This window comes from Sparus aurata, chromosome 10, assembly GCF_900880675.1.
Source record: "Sparus aurata chromosome 10, fSpaAur1.1, whole genome shotgun sequence".
Classification (NCBI taxonomy): Eukaryota; Metazoa; Chordata; class Actinopteri; order Spariformes; family Sparidae; genus Sparus; species Sparus aurata.
Genome location: NC_044196.1, coordinates 2,149,788 through 2,174,749, shown reverse-complemented (window position 1 = coordinate 2,174,749; position 24,962 = coordinate 2,149,788). Strand labels below are relative to the sequence as shown.

The window sequence follows — 24,962 nt, the reverse complement described above, 5'->3', positions numbered from 1 at the left end:
AGTCGGCCTGTTGACTGATCTTTGTCTCCTGGATATAACAAACGGAGGAAACATTAAAATTCTTAACGTATGTCAGCAGCTCCAGGTGACATTAAACAGCCTCCAGGTGTCACATGACACACAGCAGGACAGGATGCTGCTAACCATTTCTACACCTTTATTCTATATTCTGTATTTGATTGAAACAATTAACGAATGGTTGCATGAACATGTGTGAACTTATTAACATCCTCCACCCAGATAACATTCAGAGGGAAACGATGCACAAGGAAAGATAAAGACACAAATATACACATACTGTCCAATACTCATTAATCAAACATCACATAACTAATGAAATAATAATGATAATACATGTACATGTGTATATACACACACTAACTAATGACTGATGATCTGTCCTCAGTGTTTCAGGGGCCTGAAGCAGTGGAAGCTGCTCTCTGGGTCGCTGACATGTACTGAAACCAGCAGGAGAGCGGAGCTGAAAGGGGTCTGGTCCAACATCAAGCTATCAGAACCTCCAGCATCAGTCTGACTGAGGACAGCTCGTCATATCAACGTCAACCTGTCAGCTGAGCCTAAACATCGTGTCTCACCTTCTCCAGCTTCATAAAGTCCAACATATCTCTGGTCCGCTGTACAAATGTTGGAGGATGAGTGATTGTAGCTGAAGCCAGAGCGAGCATGCAGCTGTCGCTCACAACATGTTGGGACTGGGTGAAGTGAGAGTCCAGATCCAGATCCAGCATATTTTATATGAAAATTTGTTATCAAGTCAGCATTTTTCTTTCAGAAGCTTCCAGATCACTTAAAATGCCATAAAAGTCTTCTTATTGACTGAGACACAGCTCTGTTTATTGATTATAGCTCCTCATGTTTTTATCAATAACACTTTATTTGTAGAATGTGAGCTGAGCCGGGATGAGCCCCGTCCACTGAGCTGTCAGTCTACAAATGTAGCGTCTGTGATTGGGAGGAACCAGAATCCCATAAAAAGAGGTGTGTCTCATCCAACCAGGACTGAGTTTGATTCAAGAGGTCACATGACCTGGAAGCTGCTGAAGAAGCTGCAGCTAATATCTAATTCTACTGTCGTCCTTCTCAGATGTAGTTTGTGAAACAGCTGCAGCTCTTGATACAGTCCAACATCATGGAGACAGTGAGACATTCACTGACATTAAGAAACACAAGAAGACAAGTTAACCTGAGGCCCGACATCAGCCCTCAGCACCTACTGAACAAATATGATGACGTGTGAAATGTTCAAACAGCTTCCAGCAGTCGGCCTGTTGACTGAAGCTCTGTCTCCTGAAAAACATTACAATTCTTAACATAAGTCAACAGCTCCATGTAAATACATGTGAGACAAGTTAAAAGACGACACGTAGCGTAACAGGACGTTGGTCCTGATCACGACACCGTGTTTGTTTCAGTCCTGTCACGTGTCGCCTTTGTAGGAGACGAGAAATGTTTCCAGTTAAACAGAGTTCAGTGGATTCAAACCAACTGGAACTTGTATAAAGAAAATCCTTCTGCTCTCTTCCTCTGTGATATTCAGGGAGATGAAGGTTCAGTCAGTAGTTTGACTGCAGCAGTACTCTGAGTATGTTTCTTCATTACACTTCAGCTCACACAGTAGAAACATCTCTTCCCTTGGTTTGTCATGTATGCAGGCCGTACAGTGTTTTGTCGCCCCCCATGTGCCCAGCTTCTGGGTTATAATGAGCCACCTGGAAAACTGTGAAGGCCCCGCTGGTTCCTCTTATGCTATGCTTTTCTCACTCATGTCTAATTTCCACTGGCACCACAGGGTAGCTGTGAATATCCCCATGCACACACCTAACATGCACCGAGGATGCCTCCACCAAAGCTCCGGGTCGAACCCGGTTCAGGTGGATTATAGACTGCATACAGCATGAATCCACCATTGCCTGATGTATACCCCCTTGAATCCTTACCGGATCCCTGTATTGTTGATATTTTGAAGTTTCATCTTTACTGAATGATTTTCGGTCCCAAATCTCAGTTTTCAGCCTGCTGGGATTCTAATAATGGGTTATGGGCCCAGAAGAAGCCACACGGGTCCGGCCCTGTGGCCCACACCAGGTACTGCTGCTCTTTAACTTCAGGACTTGTTCTGAATGACTCACCTGGTCTAAATGAAGGACAGATCCAAAGATCACTGGTCTGTTTTTAACCTGTCACAAAGATTCACTTCTCCTTTGAGACCTTGTATATGAGCAGTCATGTAGAACCAGTGAGGAAACCTTCAGAACCAGCACGTGTTGTAAACCGGTTCCTCCCTTGGATAACAGCTTCTGCCCTGCAGCTCTAAAGGGGGTTTGCATGTTGGTCACATCACCAGGTCCTGTTTGCCTTCGCCTGCGGCGGACAGGTGTCACCAGGTGTGCTGCGAGGAGAGAAGCATAAATACCTGTCGTAGAGACGCTCTCAGCATCAGACGGTCTTCAGGTGAAGACAGAAGAGAAGCTGAGAGAAGCCAACATGGTCCGACTCAGCCTCATCGTCCTCGGCCGTGAGTATCCTCTCAGATGTAGTGGAGTACATTTATACAGTCCAGTACTCTCTGACTGACTGAGTACATGTACTTAGTTACTCTCCGTGACTCCGTACGTGTCACTGACTGTCTTCCTACAGTCACAATAAAGACCTCTGATGATGTGTTACAGTGTTGTGTTACTGTGTTGTGTTACTGTGTTGTGTTACAGTGCTGTGTTACTGTGCTGTGTTACTGTGTTGTATTACAGTGCTGTGTTACTGTGTTGTGTTACAGTGCTGTGTTACTGTGTTGTGTTACAGTGCTGGCTGCAGCTTGGTGTTTCACTGGAACTACTGGTGAGTTTTTATTCTGCTCAATCATCATCATTATTTACTGTTCTGCTGCTTTTACAGCTTGTTGTTAAATGATCAGTTTATGAGTGTTAATATAAAAACATATTTAATGATAAATATATAATGTAAATGATGATGTGAAGATGTCACAGCCTCACCTGTGTGTGTTCACAGAAGGAGTGCGAGTCAGGAAACATTATAATCACATGCACTTGTCCTGCCGTGAGTCAACACACACTCGTCTTTCTGTCCTCGTCGACTACGTTCAGTTTGTAAACCTAATGAATGAATGAAGTGACGTCCTCACTGTGAGACACTTCTCTCTCCTCCAGGTCGTGGCCAGGTGATAAAGGTGGAGAAGTGTTACAAGGTCAGATCATCATGTGCTAGGGTGACCTACACCAGTGGCTCTGTGAAGTGTGTCAGCAAGGGCTGGGCTCGTATTCTAAAGAAGTAAGACAACATCCACATGATTCATGTTCCGTCTGCTTGAGGGCAACAATAACATGACTATTGTGGGATAAATGTAGAGATGAGCAGTGTGTGGTCCACCTCTGGTTCTGGTTCCTATCACATCTCCTCTCTGTTTCCAGGTGTAACAAGAAGAGGGCCTGTGGGATCTCACGTCGCATCTCCAAGGGTCCATATGCCTGTAAATACAGGTGTGTCAGGAAGCCCCGACAGAGGAGGAGGAGGTGTCACACGACACGTTTTAGGGGTCGTCACTGTCACTCAAGGAGGAGGAGGAGGAGGTGTCACAGGACACGTGCTAGGGGTCGTCACTGTCACTCAAGGAGGAGGAGGAGGAGGAGGAGGAAGTGTCACAGGACACTTTTTAGGGGTCGTCACTGTCACTAGAGGACCTGACTGTAAGTGCACACACACACACACACACACACACACACACACACACACACACACACACACACATTAAAGTAACAACTGTGTGTTATAATTGATGATTTGAAGCAGCAGTGTGTGGTTCTGGTTCTGGTTCTGGTTGTGGAGAAGAAGTCCAAACTGACAGTATTAACATTGAATATTAATGAGTAACAACACAAAGGTGGTTCCATTAGTGAATAAAGGAGCTGTTCTCAGAGGAACATCAGGTCCAGAACAGTGTGTGAAGCTCAGCTCAGCTCAGCTCAGCTCAGCAGAACAGAACCCATCAGAACATGGTTGTTGAACCCAGCTGATAATAATCCTCAGCAGCTGGTTAACACGCACACAGAGACAAAGCTTCAGTCCAAAGTGATGAACTTTATCTTTGAGGGTCCATCAATAATGTTGTGAATGTGACAAACCACCGCTGTGTTTGTGTTCATGTTGTGTTTGTTTCTTCTGCTGTTTCTCATCGCTGCTCGTGTTTCTCTGCAGCTGAGGACCAATCAGCTGAGGCCTTTCAAACTCTGCTGTTCACGGCTGTGGACACAACGCTTTGAAGACCCGTCAGACTGATCGCAGGTCAGATCGGAGCTGAAACTGGAGATCCTCGTCCTCTGTCTGAAGTCGTGTGTTGAAATGATTCAAACGGGTTCAAACTGAAGGATTTGAAGTGAATAAAATCCAAGTTTTCCTCTGACAGCATTTGTTTTGTGTTGACTTTTATTTGTCCCAGTGCAGTTTTTGTTACATTATGGATTATTTAGAAAATAATGTACAACAGAAACAGAAAAGGCTGTTGTTTTTTGAGGAATACACCAACCAACCTCTGGTTATAGTTTATAGATGGTACCTGACTTGGTCCCCTGGAAACCAGTTGTGTCTGAATTCTCACAGTCAGAACTGAAGGCCAGTTAGCAGGTCAGTGCACAGAGGCTCATCCTCAGGAGGCGATTCTGTTCCAGGCATTTCTAATGGAGACTGATTAGATATAATGTTTGCTGGTCAGTTGGAGTGAAAACAGATGCTGTCATCATCTACTCTTATAGCCAGCAGTGTAGCAAGAGGCTAACACACACACGAGTTAGCCTGTACTAATTAACTGATGATTAACGTCATTTAATTTCATTACATGCATGATCATACTCATGAAGTGCAGATGACATGGCTCCATACCTTCATCTTCTGCTCGTTTCTCCTCTTCTTCTTTTCTCTTTTTCCTGAACTGGGCACTGAATGGCTTTGACCTCTTCTAATTTATTTGTTTATTTGACTCTCAGGAATCAACACGTGACCCCAAAGAGTTCAAACTAAACCAATTCACCTCGTTTTCTAATATATTTCACTATTTAACCAAACCCTGAAAAATAAGACATGTGAAACTATGGGCTTTTATAGACAAAATGATGATGACTGAATTGTGCTTAATGTGGAGAGAATTCGAATGTGATTGACTTTATCCCACTAACTGCATTAGTTGTGCAGTAGTAAATGAATCCCCCGCTCCCCCGCCCTCCTTCTTCCACCAACTCTGTCTGAGCAGCAGCAGACGCACCTTTATACAACACAGTCCCCACACGCCAACATGACATCACTGCCTTGACGTGTAAATGAGCAAAACCAGAGGAAATGATGCAAACAAATTAAAAATAATAAGAATAAAAAACATTTTTAATGCTGCCCTGGCTGGCTGCCCATATGAGAAACCGCCCCTGGAAGAAGAGTTAAAGCTGATAATAATGTCAGCAGCTGTAAAGATTGAACGTCTTGTTGTGAATTTAACCATGCTCTGGAGATTATCCTCCCGAGGGTAGAAGCTGCCCCTCCTGAGCCAACGTTAACCATCCACAGCATCCAGCCTGGAGACTGGGTAGTGATCCAGGACCTCAGACGGTAACACTGGCATCGACCCGGTGGACAGGACCAGACCAGGTGCTGCTGACGACGCCCACTGCCGCCCGGATAGCTGACATGGATCCAGGCATCACAGTCTAAGTCTTTTCCGAGCCATGCCGCTGATGAATCAGAATCAATCAGAATCAGATACTTTATTAATCTCCGGGATCATATTTCACAGCCGCTGAACAACAGCTCCTGATGGAGTTCTATGAAGAGGTGAAAGATATCATAAGAAAAAAAGGCATTACCAGTGTCATAATTAAAGAAGGAGAGAAAACCTGGCAGACAATAACAGAGCGGCTTAATGCGTACGTAGTTCAAAACTGTACAATTGATAAACAGTGCTCCACTGGAACTGTCATCATTAGGCTACAATTAAAAATGACCTGGCAGCAAGTTAACATTAAATACAAGAACACTTTGCAGGCTGGTGACTTTAAAGTAGATAACAGTGAACAAATGAGGTGAATAGATGAGGTGTCAGCTGACATGTTGACTGTCTGTATGACTGTAGCAGTTAAATGGCACAGGGGGCGGCCCACCAAGCCAGGATACGACCCCAGCAGAGGAGCTGGTACTCCATTTAAATACAGGGAGGCCAGTGATGGAGGGACAGTAACAGACTCTGTCCCAGCCACAGAAACTGTCCGCTTCATACAAGGTACATACTGCAGTACTACTGCACATGGAACACATCAAATAACTATATTATACTGTCTGACTTTGGATTTCCTTACAGTGTCTGGGAACACAGTTACACTGTTGGAGCCAGCAGAAGATGATCTGGTTAGTACTTTGTATTGAAATCACAGGGTTGGTATGTGCTGTGAAATCTTAATACAAGTTCTCTCAGTACATGTATGTGTATGGCAGGGGAAGGCACATCTGCAGCTGCAGAATGCACTTCTGCAGATGAGGAGACTGTCACTGGACTCCAGCAGGCTTGAGGTGTGTCAGTTTGATGGTAACATCCTGCTTATTTAGTCAATGAAGGATATGAAGTCGGTGATGTGGTGCTAATAGTAAATATATGTGTAACAGGACCCAGATGCTGCACAGTCTCCTAAGCAGCCTGGTAACATTGTGAGTATCGGCTAAAGTAAATCTACATTATGCACAAATCCTGCTGTGCTAATTGACTTTTCATTTCAACTGTCAGAAGACTGTCAGCACCTGGAGAGACAGAGCTGGCATAGCCGGCTGCAGAAAACAATTGAAGGGGGCCATTCCATATTTTCAGGGGGGCAAACTTTTTCCACCTCCATTTTATTTGCTTCAGGCTGAACAATGGCTCTGTGACCACTCCTACAGTGCAGAGAAATAATCTTCCTCTTGCTAAAAAGGGGCAGTTCATCCCAAAATCTAAAAAACAAACAATAGTGTAGTGCTGTGTTCATTTATTCATCTCAAGCATTTATTCAAGAAGACCAGCAACAAGGGTTGTGGCACGCAGATAGCACCATACAGCTTCACTTCTACTGAAACAGAAGCACTGATGTCAACCTGAACACTGAAGTAAACATTCATACTGGGAGAGGTAGCTACAGCAGCTGGGGAGCACAAGGAGCAGAACAAAGCAGTGTTACCCTTCTTTGTGTGAGAGAGGGAGAGACACAAAGGTTTAACCACTGTTAGCAGAGTGGCAGGCGGCGTCTGTGGACTGTGTGGAACCTTCTTCAAACAATGTCCTTCCACTCATTCCTACATTTCCGAGTCAAGTCCTTCTCAAATGCCAACTGGACCAGGTTGGCCTTGCGTTGATGAAGCACGGTTTGGTGATGCTCTGAGAAGACATTTTTAAGAGTGGAAAATGAATTTTCCCAGGATGCAGTGCTTGCTCCCAAAGTCAGTCCATGTTTAAATGCTGTCAAGACGGTCGGCGTTGCTTCCAGCGGCCTCTGGAACTGTTTCAAAATCTGTGAGGATGGAGAGATAAGGTTGGAATCAATATCATGACAATCATAATGATTTCCCAGATAATATAATGCAATACCATGTTGAACAATAAGGTACACAAAATGACAGTAGTTTGAACAATCAAATGAATTCTCATCTCATAGAACCAAATCATGTTGGGTGTGATGTGTGATCTGTGTGACTGCTTGATAAAAAAAACAAGTATTTCCAGACATTTAGACCGTGCTCAAACCAGCATGACAGCACACTGTCAGAGCTGGAGCAAAAAAAATAAAAAGTATGTTTTTCTTCTTCGCCTTTTTCACACGTTGTACTGCTTTCTGTCAGTCAGCATCACACTGATGATCGCCATGGCTCCGGTGCAGCAACAAAATAAAAAGTACGACTTGAAATTCAAACTTTCTGTCTTAAAATATGCAGAGGAAAGCTCGGGAGAAGCAGCCGCTAGATGTTTCTCTGTCGACCCCAAGAGAGTGAGAGATTGGTGATAAAATAAATCAGAGCTTCAGCGTCTGTCTGAGGAGGACAGCAACAGGGCCAGGCTGCCTGCTGGAGGGAGGAAGAAGGCCAACGAGGAGCCTGAGATAAACATGCGGGGATGAGTTATCAGCAAACGGGCACGCCACAAAATGATCAGGGCGAAACATAGTACGCCACTTATCTTCTAAATCTTAATATCTTCAGGTGGGGGAGTCATTCACACAATACAGCATCATCATTATCAGCTTAATCAGTCCAAATGAACACACCTGTAGCAGAACGTCCAGTCCAGCGTCGGTCCAACAGGCGCTTGAGTGTCGCTCCTTTGTAGAGAATGGCAACAGCTGGTTTCCTGCAGAACTTGTACAGCATGTTACACACACTGAAGAAGTCCATCACGGCCTTTTCAGCTGCCAGGGCATGGATGACCACCAAATGCAGCTGATGTTGTTAGGAGGCGCTCAGCTGGTTGGATGGAGAACTATGGATATATTCTCTCTCCCTGTTGGGTCTCTGGTTCTGTCCACTTTTAACGTGTAGAATGATTCACCAACTTCTTTCACAATGTGCTCTCTTACTAAAGCACTCATCACATCTGTTAAGTTATTTTGAATGTCATGACTTGTGTGTGTTGCATTGTGAGGAATAGTTTTTGCTATCTTTGCTAATTCAGCATCTTTCCTTAGTACAAACTCAAATAGAGACAGAAATGGCCCACATCCATCCTCATTCATAGCACCGTATGTGTCATGGTCGCCTCTAAAGCGCAGCTGGTTCACAGCAAGGAGCTCCAGAACATCAATAACTGCAGACAGATGATATCTGTTGCGCTGCAGTTGATCAGCATGAATTAGTGTTGAGATTTCCTTACTTGTGTGAATTTCCTTGTCCCTCCACATGGCCTCACCTGTCAGGTGCTCTTTGGATGCAGCATGCCTGTTTAGTCCCTTTGCACTGAAAGTTTGATCACTGTGTCTGGCTCCCTGAAACATTCTGCATGGGCAGCAGTATGCAGCATCTCATACTTGCCAACACTGGGTTGTGGAAAATAGGGAGATTTTTTTCATCAGTGTATCGGCCCAGGTAAAAAGGTTCCCTCACCAGGTGTGTGTATTAACTGTCATCATTTGTTGCCTGGCCAGAATTCTTAGAACAGTCAATGTTTCCTCTAAGTTCTTTTATAGCAGCTGTGCTCTTGAGTCGGTAACCTAGCAACACTAGGGGGGTCCAGTGGCGTATCCAGGACATTCTTACTGGGGTGGCCAAGATGGGACACACAGCTAGTGTGTGGTGGCCATGGCATAGTGAAGTTTAATGCCACGTACGCAGCCGACCGCGGTTGAGATTTAAAGAACAGAATGTCTCTGTTTAACTGTGGGGTTTGCTGTGTATCAGCAAATAAATAACATTCACTTCGGGCAAAATTGAACCATCCTCTTTAAATTAAATCATGTATGAGAGTACACAACAGCTTCAGGTAACTGTTCATGAATGACACATCTGGACATAACAGAACTTGACATACCGTGCTGTATTTATGTATAATGTACATTTTATTAATGTTCTTCTGTCTTTTACAGCTTTTTTAACTGTTGTTCTTGTGTAGTGATGTTTCAGACAGTTGTAATTGTTTGACTGGAGTGACAAACAACTTGAATGTGAGCCTACTTAGTAAATTCTATCGAATCTATCCAAGCATGACCTCCCATCCTGTGCAGGGGGAGCTGACTGCTCTTCATCACTGCTGCTGTACCGAGGCTGCTGACTGGACCGGGCCTTTCACTGCTGCTGTACCGAGGCTGCTGACTGGACCGGGCCTTTCACTGCTGCTGTACCGAGGCTGCTGACTGGACCGGGCCTTTCACTGCTGCTGTACCGAAGCTGCTGACCAGACCGGGCCTTTCACTGCTGCTGTACTGAAGCTGCTGACCAGACCGGGCCTTTCACTGCTGCTGTACCGAGGCTGCTGACCGGACCGGGCCTTTCACTGCTGCTGTACCGAGGCTGCTGACCAGACCGGGCCTTTCACTGCTGCTGTACCGAGGCTGCTGACCGGACCGGGCCTTTCACTGCTGCTTGTACCGAGGCTGCTGACCGGACCGGGCCTTTCACTGCTGCTGTACCGAGGCTGCTGACCGGACCGGGCCTTTCACTGCTGCTGTACCGAGGCTGCTGACCGACCGGGCCTTCACTGCTGCTGTACCGAAGCTGCTGACCGGACCGGGCCTTTCACTGCTGCTGTACCGAGGCTGCTGACCGGACCGGGCCTTTCACTGCTGCTGTACCGAGGCTGCTGACCGGACCGGGCCTTTCACTGCTGCTGTACCGAGGCTGCTGACCGGACCGGGCCTTTCACTGCTGCTGTACCGAGGCTGCTGACCGGACCGGGCCTTTCACTGCTGCTGTACCGAGGCTGCTGACCGGACCGGGCCTTTCACTGCTGCTGTACTGAAGCTGCTGACCGGACCGGGCCTTTCACTGCTGCTGTACCGAGGCTGCTGACCGGACCGGGCCTTTCACTGCTGCTGTACTGAAGCTGCTGACCGGACCGGGCCTTTCACTGCTGCTGTACCGAGGCTGCTGACTGGACCGGGCCTTTCACTGCTGCTGTACCGAGGCTGCTGACTGGACCGGGCCTTTCACTGCTGCTGTACCGAGGCTGCTGGAATACTAGTGTTCATGGGGCTCTGGAACTCGTTCAATAACAGCTTTGACTCCATTAAAATGCCAAAAAGAATGAAGTTGTCAACAATGTGCCCAATCATATCTGTTTATAGTATCTACAAAGGTTTATTTTTACATGACTACCGACATCTTCGATCACTTTTAATAACACAATTAACACATATTGCATCTCAAGCATTTGTGGCATTTGAATACAATTTGCTCTGCCTCTGCCTATTTAATTGAAGCTTATCTGGCGAAGTTTCAGGAGCAGGACCACACCTCAACAGCGCCAACTTCTGATATTCCTATCAATAACCACCTGACCCTCTCCTCGTCCTCGCTCTCGTATTCTGCGCCCCTCCCCCACCCCATTTCTCTCTCCCTGTTTCTTCTTTTCTTTCCTCTCCTTCGTAGGACCATGAGGTGGTCCGTCGCTGCCCGAGTGTGGCGACGGATTCTCTACAGAGCTTCTCCACAACGCACTCAAAGAGCTCGAAGAACCAAGATTTTCAACGTTTTGTTTTCTCTTTCTTTCATGATAAATCGTTTAAGCTGTCTCGTTGAAGGTGTGGTCCTTGCTAGTGAAACGTCTAAATATGTGAACTGTGAAGATGATCCAAACAAAAAGTGCTTTATTATCTCTAAGAGCAAAAAGTCTTTAAACAGCCCTTAAATCACAGAGCAAATAAATAAATCCCAGCTTGTTCTTGTGTTATAGACTACTTGAATCTAGACTGTCTCACTATATTTCAGACACTGGTTGGTCAAAAATATACATTAGATCCACAAGAGTCCACAAATCTCGCTGTGTCTTCTCTCACACATACTACAAAGGAGAGACATATTCCTTGATAGCAGTTAACAAATAAAGCACGTAGCTATGAACTCAAGGACTAAAACTGACATCTATAGCAACCAACCAATCAATCTTTATTCATCATAGTGTCAAATCACAACAGAAGTTATGTCATGACAAAGGGGTGGGACGAGACTAAAGGCCCCGACACACCGGCCCAACCGTTGGACGTCTGAAGCGTTTGGAGAGACTCGGACGAGGTCGGGAACATTTCTGTTCGGTGTGTACAGCTGCGTCGGAAGCTTTCGGAGCTGCGTGGACGTTGTCTGCTCAGATTCAGCACGCGAAGTCTGAGGAGGAGGGCCGTCGGACGTCTGAGCCGTTGGATCCTCTGATTGGTTGTGTGCCAGCTGAATGGCCGTTCTGATTGGCGGTGTGCTGGCGAATCAGCGTGGTGTGTGGGAGGGGCGGAATACTGTGTGTGCTTTGTTTTTCTATGCACTCCGTTCCGTCATTCCCAGTTTGTATGTTTTGCAGTATTGGCACGAGACAGCTGTTATTGTGTCCGTTTAGGACGAATTAATTTGTGTAAGTTTGGTAATGCCTCGCTGCATGTTTAGTATGCAGCTGTTTTTATTGGAAATAGTTAAGTTTCGTTTTGATCGAAGGTAAAGAGTTGCGTGCACAAGCCTCTCGTTTACAACTCACAACACAAGCGCCACCCGCTTATTGCATCTCGCGCAAGCGCAGAACGTACACGCTACTGTGGCGTAGGCAGAACGTCGAAGCGGTGTGTTCAATGCAACTTTTCTGCTGAACGGGTCAGACAAGAGGCAACAGAGTGGTCGGAGAGTGGTCGGATAAGGCAGCTGGACGTCTGGGCGGTGTGTGGGGGCCTTAACGTAAAGAACCCAAAACCAGACTCGGGGTGGGAACTACCTCTACCAGTTAGGTGGAGGAGGGAGAAAGAGCCAGAGAGACAAAGAGACAGAAACAGGCAGATAAAGACAAACAGGGACAATAATAACAACATATCCTGACAGATAATCTAAATAGAAACATATTACAGACAATAGCAGTATTAGAGCTGGAACTCATTTGTATTAACGGTGACTCAGTCATTATGAAACCATAAATAGAGAATTTACAAAAAAAAAATATCTTTAGCTGTGTGAAAAAGTCTAAGAATTACAGGTCTGAATAGATTCTCATGTACGTGTACGTGCACAAGTATGTATTGCCCTACTTCCTCGTCCGCAGCCAGCCAGCTCCACTTTCACCAAATTCATGACCTGCAAGAAACAGCAAACAGAACTTGTACTCAGTATCATAACTGTTCATTCAACTGAAAAGATATGCAGGTGTTGGAAAATTAAAATCATCAACCTCAAAATCCTCAACAAGGAAATAATCATAATCAAACTTTTTTTCCAATCTGAGACAAAACAAGTTGCATAATAAACTCACAAAGTCAAGACGAAGGTCTCAGATATGATGGACGACTCAGCACCATAGAAGAACTTCTAGCAGGTCAGGAAGTCTCTAATCATCACACAGAATGATTTCAGAAATCATAAAAACTAAACCTTATTATTTCCTACAGGTTTACTTGTATTTTGTGCTAAAATTCAAAGTATCTCAGCTTGATTCTGCATCTCTATTTACAGCTCATTAGTCCACGTGAATGTTTACTGTTGCTATGGCAACACAAATCCACTGATGTTAGCATCTGTTAGCTAGCTTAGCTAAATCATCCCAGGGTTTCCCCTACATGTAATTGACTGTGGCGGCAAAATAAAAGCCGCCACACCTTAAAAATTCAGTGTTTCCCATACATTGATTAATATTTCTGCCTTTCCAGCGCATACCGACGTTTCAGTCAGTCTCTTTTTTTGCATTACCTTTAATGACTTCAGAACTACTAATTCAGGGCTGTATTAGTGAAAATAATGATAATAATCTAAAGCTGTTTTCGGACCTGCAGCAGCGCTTCACGCCCTCGGAGGCTCCTCCACACACACACACACACACACACACGGTGACAGATGGTCGGTCTGTGTGTCGCTCCGAAGCAGCCATGAATAGTTACAAAATGACAAAAATGTTGTCTATGACTGACTGTACGGTGAGTTGAAGAGTATCAGAAACATCTAGTTTGTTATTGTATACTCACCAAAAATCCAATTTCATGTAAAACCGTTGGCATAAATAAATCCAGTGTTAGAGAAAGATAATATTTTACCGTCGTCTTCCACTGCGGTCTTTGATGTTAACTAGCATGTTGGATATTTAGCTTGATAATTAGTTAGATGATTAAAATGGTCACTAAGATCAGAGTCCTGCACGGGTCACCGCATCCGACACGTTTTACGACAGTAGCACGAATAACATTCAATTATTACTATTATTATTTATTACAGACCAATTATATGCGGCGATGCTGGTGACACACTGCTGAACCTCTGTAGCCAATTGGCTGGCCCGATTGGAGGGAATTTAGAGATGGAAAAAAAGCAACAAAAAAAAGCAAAAAAAACAAAAAAAACATAGCGGACCAGACCGGCCCACATTGGATCAACGGCCCACCGGGATGATGCCCGGAATGCCGGATGGCTTACTACTAATGCTAACAACCTTGTTTAGTAGAGTTCTCTCTTTTACCCTCAGAGATTGAAACCAGCAGATAAAGGAAAACGTAATAACAGACTCAATAAAGGAACGATAAAACAAAGTCATCAGGGTGGAGTCAACCTGGAATTTATAGTTTCCTAAGACAAAAGAGACGCTGCTGACTTTTCTTATAGATCGAGTCTGTGTTTTTCTCAAATGTCAGCTTGTTGTCGAGGATAGTGCCTAAATACTTACAGGACTCTACAGTTTCGACTGCCTGACCATCCATCACTGTGATGTCAGGAGAGGGCTGCACGCGTCTAAAATCAATGCACATGTTCTTTGTCTTTAAAATGTTCAAGGATAAAAAAGATTCCTCACACCAATTAAAAAAATAAGTGCTACAGCAGTCATTAGTGTATAGTATGTACAACAGAGGAGAGAGGACACATCCTTGAGGTGAGCCAGTAGATGTTACAGTTAGATCAGAGAATTGACCATTTACTCTCACTCTCTGTGTTCTGCATGTCAGGAAATCCAAAATCCAGCCAACAATACTGCCCTCCAGCCCGAAGATGTTCATCAGTCTCTGGATTAGTAGATGTGGCTGAATAGTATTGAAGGCGGCTGAAAAGTCAACAAACATCAGTCTAACATGATTGGAGGAACTCTCAAGGTGCTTGTAGATGTAGTTTAACAAAGTTATGGTAGCGTCCTGAACCCCCCTCTTGGACCTGTACGCGAACTGCAGTGGATCAATCAGGTGTTCAGTAGCTTTCAGCAGTTCGGCTTTGATCAGTTTCTCAAATGACTTCATAACTAATGAGGTCAGGGCTATAGGCCTGAAGTCATTTATAGATGTGGGATGTTCAGACTTGGCGAAAGGAACTATAGTTGACTGTTTCCACAGATGAGGCACCTTGTGCTGAGACAAGGATCAATTAAAAATATGATTAAAAATAGGACCTAGTTGTTCAGCACAGTTGGAGAGTATTCAACTGCTGATATTATCAGTGCTAGATAAAGTTTTCCTTCACATTCAGAGGGGACTACGACATAACTGAACATTAAATTACCTCTCAATAGACAGATTTCAGTGTTTTTATCCAGCAGTTGACGTTGTCACTGTGACCGTCCTCCTGTTTCATTAACGACTGGACCGGACCGGACCGGACCGGACCAGCAACAGCAGATGCAGCGTGCTCATCTCTCATGGCTCACCTATCAGACCTGCATGACCAAACGTCTGCTGACCAGAAATCAGCTCTCACAGCCTCAGTACGACCATTACTGTGTTAGTTAAAAATGTCAAACTGGCCTTAAATCAGCTGATCAGCTGTCATCATTGATGGCAGCATTTCTCTTGTTTCTTGTGTTGACGAACTTGACAACTACCTATCAGATCTGGGGTGGCCAATAAGTTTTCAGGGGCCTGGGGTGGCCCAGGCCAGTTTAGTCTCAAAGTATTAAAATCCTTCAACATTTCACAATAAAAGCAAAAACAGATGTTCTGTATTAGAGTTTGTTTCTTCTCCTCTCCATCCATCATGTGACGACCCCTCACATTTATCTGGTGACTCTCTGGAGGGGCCCGACCCCGAGGCTGGAGTATTAACTTGTGTCTTCTTCCTGTAAAACTAAATAGGCATAAACAAGTTGGACCTTTAATGTGCCACTGTGTGACCTTTTTGAAGTGAAGCAATTACAAAATATCCAAATTTGAAGTTGTTATTGTGACAAAGCTGTTACATTCTGTTATTAATATATATATATATATACATAAAATCAGATGAACACATCCTCTGCAAAAGACACAGTTGACACGGGTCTTGATCTCCGGTCGTCTGCATGCAACACAGCAGCAGTTCCACTGCTCTATTCCCTCAGCCAACATGTTTTGGTTGACTAATATTTTGAACATCTCAGATTGAATAATTTCTGAAGGAGATTAATATGAGAAAAAGGCAGCAAAGTTCCCATAGCATCAGGTAAGAAAACTGATCGCAGTCGTTGTTGATTGTAATCAAACATTAATGGAATTTAAATTTCCTCCACTTCTTCTCAGACGAAGAAGGCAAACACCGCAATCTCAGCCAGGTCACGTCATGTCTACGGGAAGAGAGAGTGTCCGACTTCATAGCAGCGTTTGTAGCCCCGCCCCTGCTGTCGCCAGCAGATCTCGCTGATGCAGTCAGGCAGCAGGAGGTCAACTTGAACGCGCCTAATGTCACGTGTGATTCCGTCAGCTGAACCAACCAGTGTCAACCAATCACATTGTGTCATCCACCCGTCAATCATTCTGAGTGAGCGGCACAGAGTGAAGACTTCCTGTCAGACAGACGCAGCCGAGTGAACAACTGGGGGGTATTTATGAGAAAGAGGAACCTGGACGACCACAAAGCTGCTATCTGCCATTAAAACCAGTTGACACATTTCACCACAAGGACAAACACGTCACTGTCAGCTCGAGCAGACAGTCGAGAGAAACCTCACAGCTTCAGGTCAGTTTACTGGACTCAAGAGAAAGCTGTCGTTTATGTAGAGCATAAAAAACTAGAACATGAATAATCTTCAGATTAAAGGTCAGTCTGAGATGCAGAAAACGCACCGAGGATCTAAAACCATGAATATTGTTCTGTTGTTGGACTTAAAGGAAGTCTTTGTTCTGGTCATCAGTTCTGATGTGCAGTGTTACATAAACAGGGTGTGTCAACACACAGCTGAAGGGAACACACTGAATGATACTGAAGGATAAAGTCTGTTTAATGTGCAGCTCAACATTTTAGATACAGCAGGTCCAAAAGTCTCAGACCACATTGAAAACCTTGAATACTGTCACATAAACCTGGAAACAGTCACAAAGTTTGAGGATCCAGAAAGTAAATCAAAGCGTCAGAAGTCAAAGAGGATCGTTCTCAGCGTCGGATCAGGACCGAAGTTCTCTAAAGAAACACTTTACAGAAAGTGGATCAGCTGGACACCATCAGAACATCAACACATCAAGCTGAGTTCACTGAGAGACAGAACAGCAACTTCATCACAGAGACAGAACCGACTCAATGAACAACACAGAGTCCAATCAGCAGTCGACCCGTCAAACTAGAAGCTGAGCAGCTCCACAGGAAGAGTTCTGGTGGGAACACCACAGAGACGAGCCAATCAGAGGAGGAGGAGGGCGGGTCTCACAAGAAGAAGCAGCAGGATCCACAAGAACAGAACCTAGAAGGTGAGCAGCTCCACAGGAAGAGTTCTGGTGGGAACGCCACAGAGACGAGCCAATCAGAGGAGGAGGAGGGCGGGTCTCACAAGAAGAAGCAGCAGGATCCACAAGAACAGAACCTAGAAGGTGAGCAGCTCCACAGGAAGAGTTCTGGTGGGAACACCACAGAGACGAGCCAATCAGAGGAGGAGGAGGGCGGGTCTCACAAGAAGAAGCAGCAGGATCCACAAGAACAGAACCTAGAAGGTGAGCAGCTCCACAGGAAGAGTTCTGGCTCCTACGAAGGAAACGTGACTGAAGAAGAAGGAGAACACGTTGGACTCAGAGGTGATGCTCTGTGGTGACAGCAGCCATGACATCATCGTACTCATCAGCCAATCCCTGCTCAGCCTGGGTGGGAGGAGCCATCTCCATGGAGACGGGCAGGTAGTTTCCTGTAGGCAGAGAGAGTGAGATCATTTATCAACAGCTGTCAATCATAGATTGATTGATTGATTGATTGATTGATTGATTGATTGATTGGGGCATAACCTCTAACTGCTGCTCATAATTCTCACTGGCTATAGTAACATGCTGCTGTTAGCATGTAGCTCAGTTAGCTGAATGGGTCTGAATGTGTCCTTTACCTTTAGGTTTCCTGTTGGTGAGCCGTCTCACCTCTAGAACCAGAAGAACCAGTGGAACCAGAGAGAAAAGAGAGGATAGAATAGCAAGAACCATCGACCACACAGGGACAGGAGGAGGAGAGGGAGCTGAAGGAGAGGATGGTGAAGCAGGCGAGGTTGAAGGAGGAGTTGTCGTAGCAGGTTTCTCTAAAATGAACAAAAGATTCTCATCAACAACACAGAAATCAGATGAATTCATTCAGTCATTTCACTGTAGAGAATAAATCAAATGATGGTTCGATATTATACTTCAACAAGATGTCGATGTTTTCCAGCTTTGGTATTAAAGACAAAACTAGTTTAAAACATAAAGACATGTAAAGTTTTATCTGCTACATATGAAACATAGAAATGTTAAACATTGGATGCCAACACTGACTCTGGAGACAGGCTGTCTCTGTCTCTGCTGACATTTTTATTGTAGACTTAAGTTGAACCTGCTGACCTGTGACAGAGATCCAGCTGGGTGGAGACTCTCCATCACTGATGGTGTTACACTTGTAGAGACCTTCATCAGACCTGGAAACATGGCGGATGGTCATGTGACCTGTAGGCTCAGTCCTGATGAAGGAGCCATCTTTATAGAAAGCAGCTGAGAGGTTGGAGGTCTTTGTTGTACAGGTGAGAGTGACATCATCTCCCTCCATCACAGGGAGGACAGGACTCTGCAGGATCACTGCTCCACCTCAACACACAGACAAACATGTTATTCCAGTTGTGTGTTCCTGTTGTGAGTGTGAAGGTGATGACAGGATGCAGGTAGCAGCCTGTCACAGCTACACAACAGATAACCTCATGTTTCTACAGGTTAGATTAGCCTGTTAGCATGTAGCTACTGGTACATTGTACCCAGTGCTGCAGTGACCGGGGACATAAAGTTTGTGGTGTCGTCTCGTCCTCTGCTGCAGTAGAACCGGGTCGTTGCAGGGCGGTTCTGAAGGCTCAGCTTAAAAAGACAGAACACAAACATATCTCCTCTTCATCATCTTCATCACTCTGACAACAGGACAGTATCAGGTGTTTGGTTGTGCTGGTCAAACTGATGAAGATGTTTTCTTCTTTGCTTTGTTTTGTCTGTTTGGTGCGATGCATTGAGCCCTCAGGGCCACCGTAGTGTAACATGCTCATGTGTGTACACAGCTCAGCTCAGCTCTAGTTCAAGTTATAGTCCCACAAGCACAGTTTAAAGAGCTTCACATGGAGATGAAACCCTGAAACACAACTGATGAACAACATGGACACCTGCTCATTTAATGCTGAATCCACAAGAAGCTCCAATCATTCAGAATTTGTCGTCGTGTTTCACAAAGTTTGTCGAGTCTCTCCTCACTCAACAACTCTTAAATCAGTACATTTGTTAAGGGAGTCTGGTGATGTTGTGATCAGTAGAAACAGACAGTGTGTTGACAAACGTGTGCTGCTAACATGGGCAGGTTAAAGTCTGATTTCACAGCATCAAACTCAGCTTGATGGATCCTCTGACTCACACAAGCAGTCTCACTGTCCTGTCCTGTACTCAGCAACACTTCATCACAACAATCTCTCTGGAGAAACATTTGGCACATGGAGCTGATTTATCATCTCTACATGTTGAACATAATGTCAGACTGACAGATGAACAACATGTTGAGGAGGCAGACTCAGTGCTCCACCCAGTGTTGTTGCCTCCTGAAGGTCACCTGTCTGTCTTCTTGTCTTTGTCTCTCTCAGGCTCAGCCAAAGTGAAAAGGTGAAAGACAGACTCAGTGTTCAGACCTGCTGGAGTTACAACAGCCTCATCTTACCAGTGACAGTGATGTTGATGCTGCTACTGGCTGCTCCGCCTGTGGACTCACACCAGTAAACTCCACTGTCAGATGGGAAGATGAAGCTGATGTTACAGTCAGAACCATCTTTTGTTCCCCAGCCAGCTCCACACGGACTCCTGGTGTCTTTACTCGTGTTCCTCGTCACCGTCCATCCATCAGAGCTGTCGTCCTCCTCACACCTCAGAGAGACAGACTCTCCTACAAACAGCTGAGATCTGTGAGGACTGATCTTCAGAGAGGCTGGAGGACGAGACAGAGAGATGTGGTTACAGATGATAATGGTCAGTTTGGACAGAAGTGTCTCTTCTTCCTCTTCCAGTCTCTGTAGACCTTGTTGACCTGCACTGATCTCCTCTGTGTTTCAGGCTCTGAGTCTCCTCATGTTTTAAATGGAACTCTCAGAGTTGGTGTCAAACACACAGCAGATGTGACTTCATGTGTCTCACATGTCAATATTGTTTCTGCACTTTCTCTGTCAGCTGCTGCATGGTGCTGCATGGTGTGCAGTCCTGCTTTCACAATGACATTTTTATAGCAGCACATTTCTCTTTAGCGTCCAGTCTGTGGACATCCAGACAGTCTTCACTCTTTTATTGTATGTGCAAACTATTTCCCTCCATAAACAGCGTCCTGAACACTAACTGTTCTATCAGGGACTAAATAACTCTTCATCAGTCACACAGGAAGTGTTCTCACCTTGGTGTGTGCAGCCGCTCAGCAGTGACGTCACAACTAAAGACAAAAGACACTCCGGTTGGTTTAAGAGGAAACACAGAGGAGGACAGTCGTATCAAAGAAACATCATCAGCTCATGTTGTTTTTAAAGCAACAGTGTGAAAAGTGACGTCCTGTCAGAGTGACATGGACACTAACGTCTGTTCATGTTCCACAAAACAAAGTGTGTGTTTCTTCTTCCAGCTGATGTGTGAGTGTACTTACAGAGCAGACGCAGCAGACGTGTTTCCTCCATCCTAACAGCGACTCATATGACATCTACACTTCATCACTTCATGGTCACATCAGTCAGACCCTCCTCCTTCCTCTCTGACTGACTCTCACCCTGCTGTGGTTTCCTCTCCACTGACTGCAGCTCCACCACAAGAAGAGTCTGTTTAAAAGCAACAAACTCACAACAAACTGCAGCAACACACTGATTTCTAATTTAAAGTTACACCTGACACAGGATGTAGATGACATGAATATGATGCTTTCAATGACAGTTGTGTCTCAGAGTGACGCTCGTCTCTCCACCACTCAGACTCCAGATGTGACCGAGGAGTCCTGACTGTCCTGACTGTCCTCCACTCTCACCTGAACTCAACCATACTCAACATTTATGATCATCACCTGAAGACAGAGAGAGCTTTGTGGACACTGTCAGATCTGAGACATTCTGACATTCAGGGACACTTTTCACTGAAACTGTTAAACTGATGTTTCCTCACTGCACACTGCAGGTGAGCACAAACCTGACAGACGTATAAATCTACACACTTATAAACTGTTAAGATCATTTCTGTCTCTGTTTGATGTCCTGTGGTGAAACATGAGCAGGACCTGGTTCAGCTGAGGTGTTTTCATCAGAAACAGGAAACTGGACGACCACCGAGCTGTTAGCTTCTGTTAGCAGACTCACCACAGACACAAACACACAGGGTGGCATTCAAAGAACAACACACGTCATCATCAACTTAAACTGGCCTGAAACTTTATTATCATCAGAGGAAATCCAATCAGAACAGGACGTGTTGGTAAAGACACAGATGGTTCTGTTTGGACCACAGTGGACCAGCAGAAGGACTCAGTGCAACATGACTACAATAAGTGGAGGTCAAACAGCCAGTCTGAGGGTTTTAAGCTGAAAGGAGGTGACGGAGGCAGAATTAATCTAAATATTACAGCCAAGGATCCAAATCACAGTGAACTGAGACCGAACAGTGTTTTAATGAAGTCCTGTCGTCCTGCTGAGGTGTTCTTATGGATCACACTGCTTCTCTGGCAAAGCCCTCCCTGTCAGGCTCTGATTGGTCGCCTTCATTGGTTCTGTTACTACAAGTCCACAGTCTGAGTTTAGTGAGGTTCTGGTTGTGTCAGATGTTCTGGTGGTGCTGATGCAGCAGTTTATGACCTGTAGTTTCCTGGTAAACACACCGACCTCTTCACAGAAAGTTAGTGAACAGAACGCAGGCCCGCTAACTCCAGAACCACCAGGACATGGAGGCCTCTGTCACATGGAAGTGGGCGTGGTTTCACTGTGGGGAATCAATGGCGACCAGCCAATCAGAGAAGGAGGAGGGCGGGTCTCACAAGAAGAAGCAGCAGGATCCACAAGAACAGAACCTAGAAGGTGAGCAGCTCCACAGGAAGAGTTCTGGTGGGAACACCACAGAGACGAGCCAATCAGAGGAGGAGGAGGGCGGGTCTCACAAGAAGAAGCAGCAGGATCCACAAGAACAGAACCTAGAAGGTGAGCAGCTCCACAGGAAGAGTTCTGGCTCCTACGAAGGAAACGTGACTGAAGAAGAAGGAGAACACGTTGGATCAACTCAGAGGTGATGCTCTGTGGTGACAGCAGCCATGACATCATCGTACTCATCAGCCAATCCCTGCCCAGCCTGGGTGGGAGGAGCCATCTCCATGGAGACAGGCAGGTAGTTTCCTGCAGGCAGAGAGAGTGAGATCATTTATCAACAGCTGATTGATTGATTGATTGATTGATTGATTGATTGATTGATTGATTGGGGCATAACCTCTAACTGCTGCTCATAATTCTCACTGGCTATAGTAACATGCTGCTGTTAGCATGTAGCCCAGTTAGCTGAATGTGTCTGAATGTGTCTAACCTTTAGGTTTCCTGTTGGTGAGCCGTCTCACCTCTAGAACCAGAAGAACCAGTGGAACCAGAGAGAAAAGAGAGGATAGAATAGCAAGAACCATCAACAGGCTGTCTCTGTCTCTGCTGACATTTTTATTGTAGACTTAAGTTGAACCTGCTGACCTGTGACAGAGATCCAGCTGGGTGGAGACTCTCTATGACCCCTGATGTTACACTTGTAGAGTCCTTCATCAGACCTGGAAACATGGTGGATGGTCATGTGACCTGTAGGCTCAGTCCTGATGAAGGAGCCATCTTTATAGAAAGCAGCTGAGAGGTTGGAGGTCTTTGTTGTACAGGTGAGAGTGACATCATCTCCCTCCATCACAGGGAGGACAGGACTCTGCAGGATCACTGCTCCACCTCAACACACAGACAAACTACAGCATTTCATCCACCTACACAGCTTCATCAGCACCGACTGCACAGCCTCATCTTACCAGTGACAGTGATGTTGATGCTGCTACTGGCTGCTCCGCCTGTGGACTCACACCAGTAAACTCCACTGTCCAATGGGACAAAGCTGCTGGAGTTACAGTCAGAACCATCATTTGTTCCCCAGTCTTTACACTGAGTCCTGGTTTCATCACTGGTGTTCCTCCTCACGGTCCGTCCATCAGAGCTGTCGTCCTCCTCACACCTCAGAGAGACAGACTCATATTTAAACAGCTGAGATCTGTGAGGACTGATCTTCAGAGAGGCTGGAGGATGAGACAGAGAGAGTGAGTTACAATATCAGCTAAATCACCAGGTAAAATACATATGCAGTAGTGAGACCTGTAAACACACTTCAACATGTAAAACTGGTGGAGTTAGTCTTTAACAGAAACGTTCTCACTGATGGTCTCTGTTGGTTGGTGTCATTTAGACACATCAGTATTAAATCCAGGCGGTTTCATAACCAGTTAAAAGTTCCTTCAGTACATTTAAACATTCAATGAGAATGAAAATTGGATTCTTGGGATTCACTTCTGTCTTTTTTGTGAGGCGGTTGTTTGTACCACAACGGCAGAAATCTTGTTCATTTGTTTGCAGAACATCAGCATTCACTAGAAAGTATTATCTCAACAGCTGCTGACTGTCAGGTGAGACGTTCACTCACCTGCGTTGGTTTCACAGCAAAGCAGAAGGATCAGTGCTGAGGAGAAACGAGACTCTGGTTGGTTTGAGATTTAACAACGAGATCAGACAGAACTGAGACAGTTGGAGTTGAACTGCACTCAACATTCTGGAAATATCATTCAACCTTTAGATAAACATACTGTGTGATTGTGGATATTAAATGTTCTTTATAAAGTTATTTTAAAGTTAAGTTATATTTAAATTAGATTCTAGCAGCACAGCTGGTTGTCCACTTAGAAACCTGTGATAATAATGTGATATAATGTACAGAAACTTCCAGCTGTTACTTCATTGAAGATGTAAAGCGTTCCTCTGATGGGTTAATGTTTCTCGACCTGAAAAATCCCTTTGACAGCAATCATCTTGATTAAAAACTGTTCCTATGTGTTTCTCTGTAAAACATTCTAAATGTTACTTTGAAATTAAGAAATACAGAAAATCAATGATTGAAAGTTGTTGTGAATAATCAGACGCTGCACTAACTCAGGGAGCCCAGGTGTTTATGATTCTTTTCTCATTTTCATATTGTCGTCCACAACCTGACACATTACACCTTTATTTATTTATGTTATTATTACCTTTACCTTTCAGTGTTTCCCACACATTGACTCATTCGTGGCAGTGCTCCACAGAATCAAGACCGATCGCCACATGTTGTGTTTTGTTTTTTTCTCACACGTCTCACACACAGTCCCGCCCCTCCGTGCACACCGCTGTGTGTCTCCATGGAAACAACATCATACGTTAAAATAAGAACGTGGAAGCTTTGATATTTGGTGCAGACGGCTGGCGAAAGACACGAGTTCACAAAAGTTTCGTATCTGGAGAAACAACCACAGAAACATCAGATGTCTCCATACAGCTGGTCTGCTGTGACCACAGTCTGCAGGAGAGAACACATCACAACCTGATCTCAGACCAGATTTAACCCCTGATGTTCAGTTGAGCTCGTGCTAACACCTCAGACGGGGTGCATGCTAACACTTTTAGCTTTGCAGCTTTGTGTTGTTGTTTCCATATTAAAACTAGTCCACATGTTTGATCACTACGTTAGTCAGTTTGCTTCATCTTCATCTCTTTACCCTCTAGTTTCCCTGCAGTGATCAATAAAGTCTAATAACAGAATCAGTTCAGGGTTATTTACAGTTTTACAGAGTAGATTGTACTT

General features: G+C 44.9%; 1 protein-coding gene across 4 annotated transcripts; it reads right to left on the bottom strand.

Annotated features, from left to right (window-relative positions):
- Positions 1 to 16,846: 16,846 nt before the first annotated feature.
- On the bottom strand, positions 16,847 to 23,920 carry LOC115590032 (Fc receptor-like protein 5). 4 transcript variants are annotated; one of them, XR_003985649.1, is made up of 7 exons: positions 20,737 to 20,979; positions 20,494 to 20,529; positions 19,774 to 20,037; positions 18,435 to 18,674; positions 17,951 to 18,136; positions 17,324 to 17,758; positions 16,847 to 17,203 (listed from the first exon to the last, which is right to left on the bottom strand). XR_003985649.1 is itself a non-coding variant. In XM_030431279.1 (7 exons), exons 2-7 carry the CDS (start codon positions 20,765 to 20,767, stop codon positions 17,646 to 17,648), a joined length of 870 nt encoding a protein of 289 aa, XP_030287139.1. In that variant the 5' UTR covers positions 20,768 to 20,905; positions 23,775 to 23,920; the 3' UTR covers positions 16,847 to 17,645. The 4 variants fall into 4 exon arrangements, 3 of the variants coding, with proteins under 3 accessions (XP_030287139.1, XP_030287140.1, XP_030287141.1); XM_030431279.1 differs by adding an exon at positions 23,775 to 23,920 and having other exon boundaries at positions 16,847 to 17,758; positions 20,737 to 20,905; XM_030431280.1 differs by adding an exon at positions 23,775 to 23,920 and having other exon boundaries at positions 16,847 to 17,758; positions 20,737 to 20,881.
- Positions 23,921 to 24,962: the final 1,042 nt, after the last annotated feature.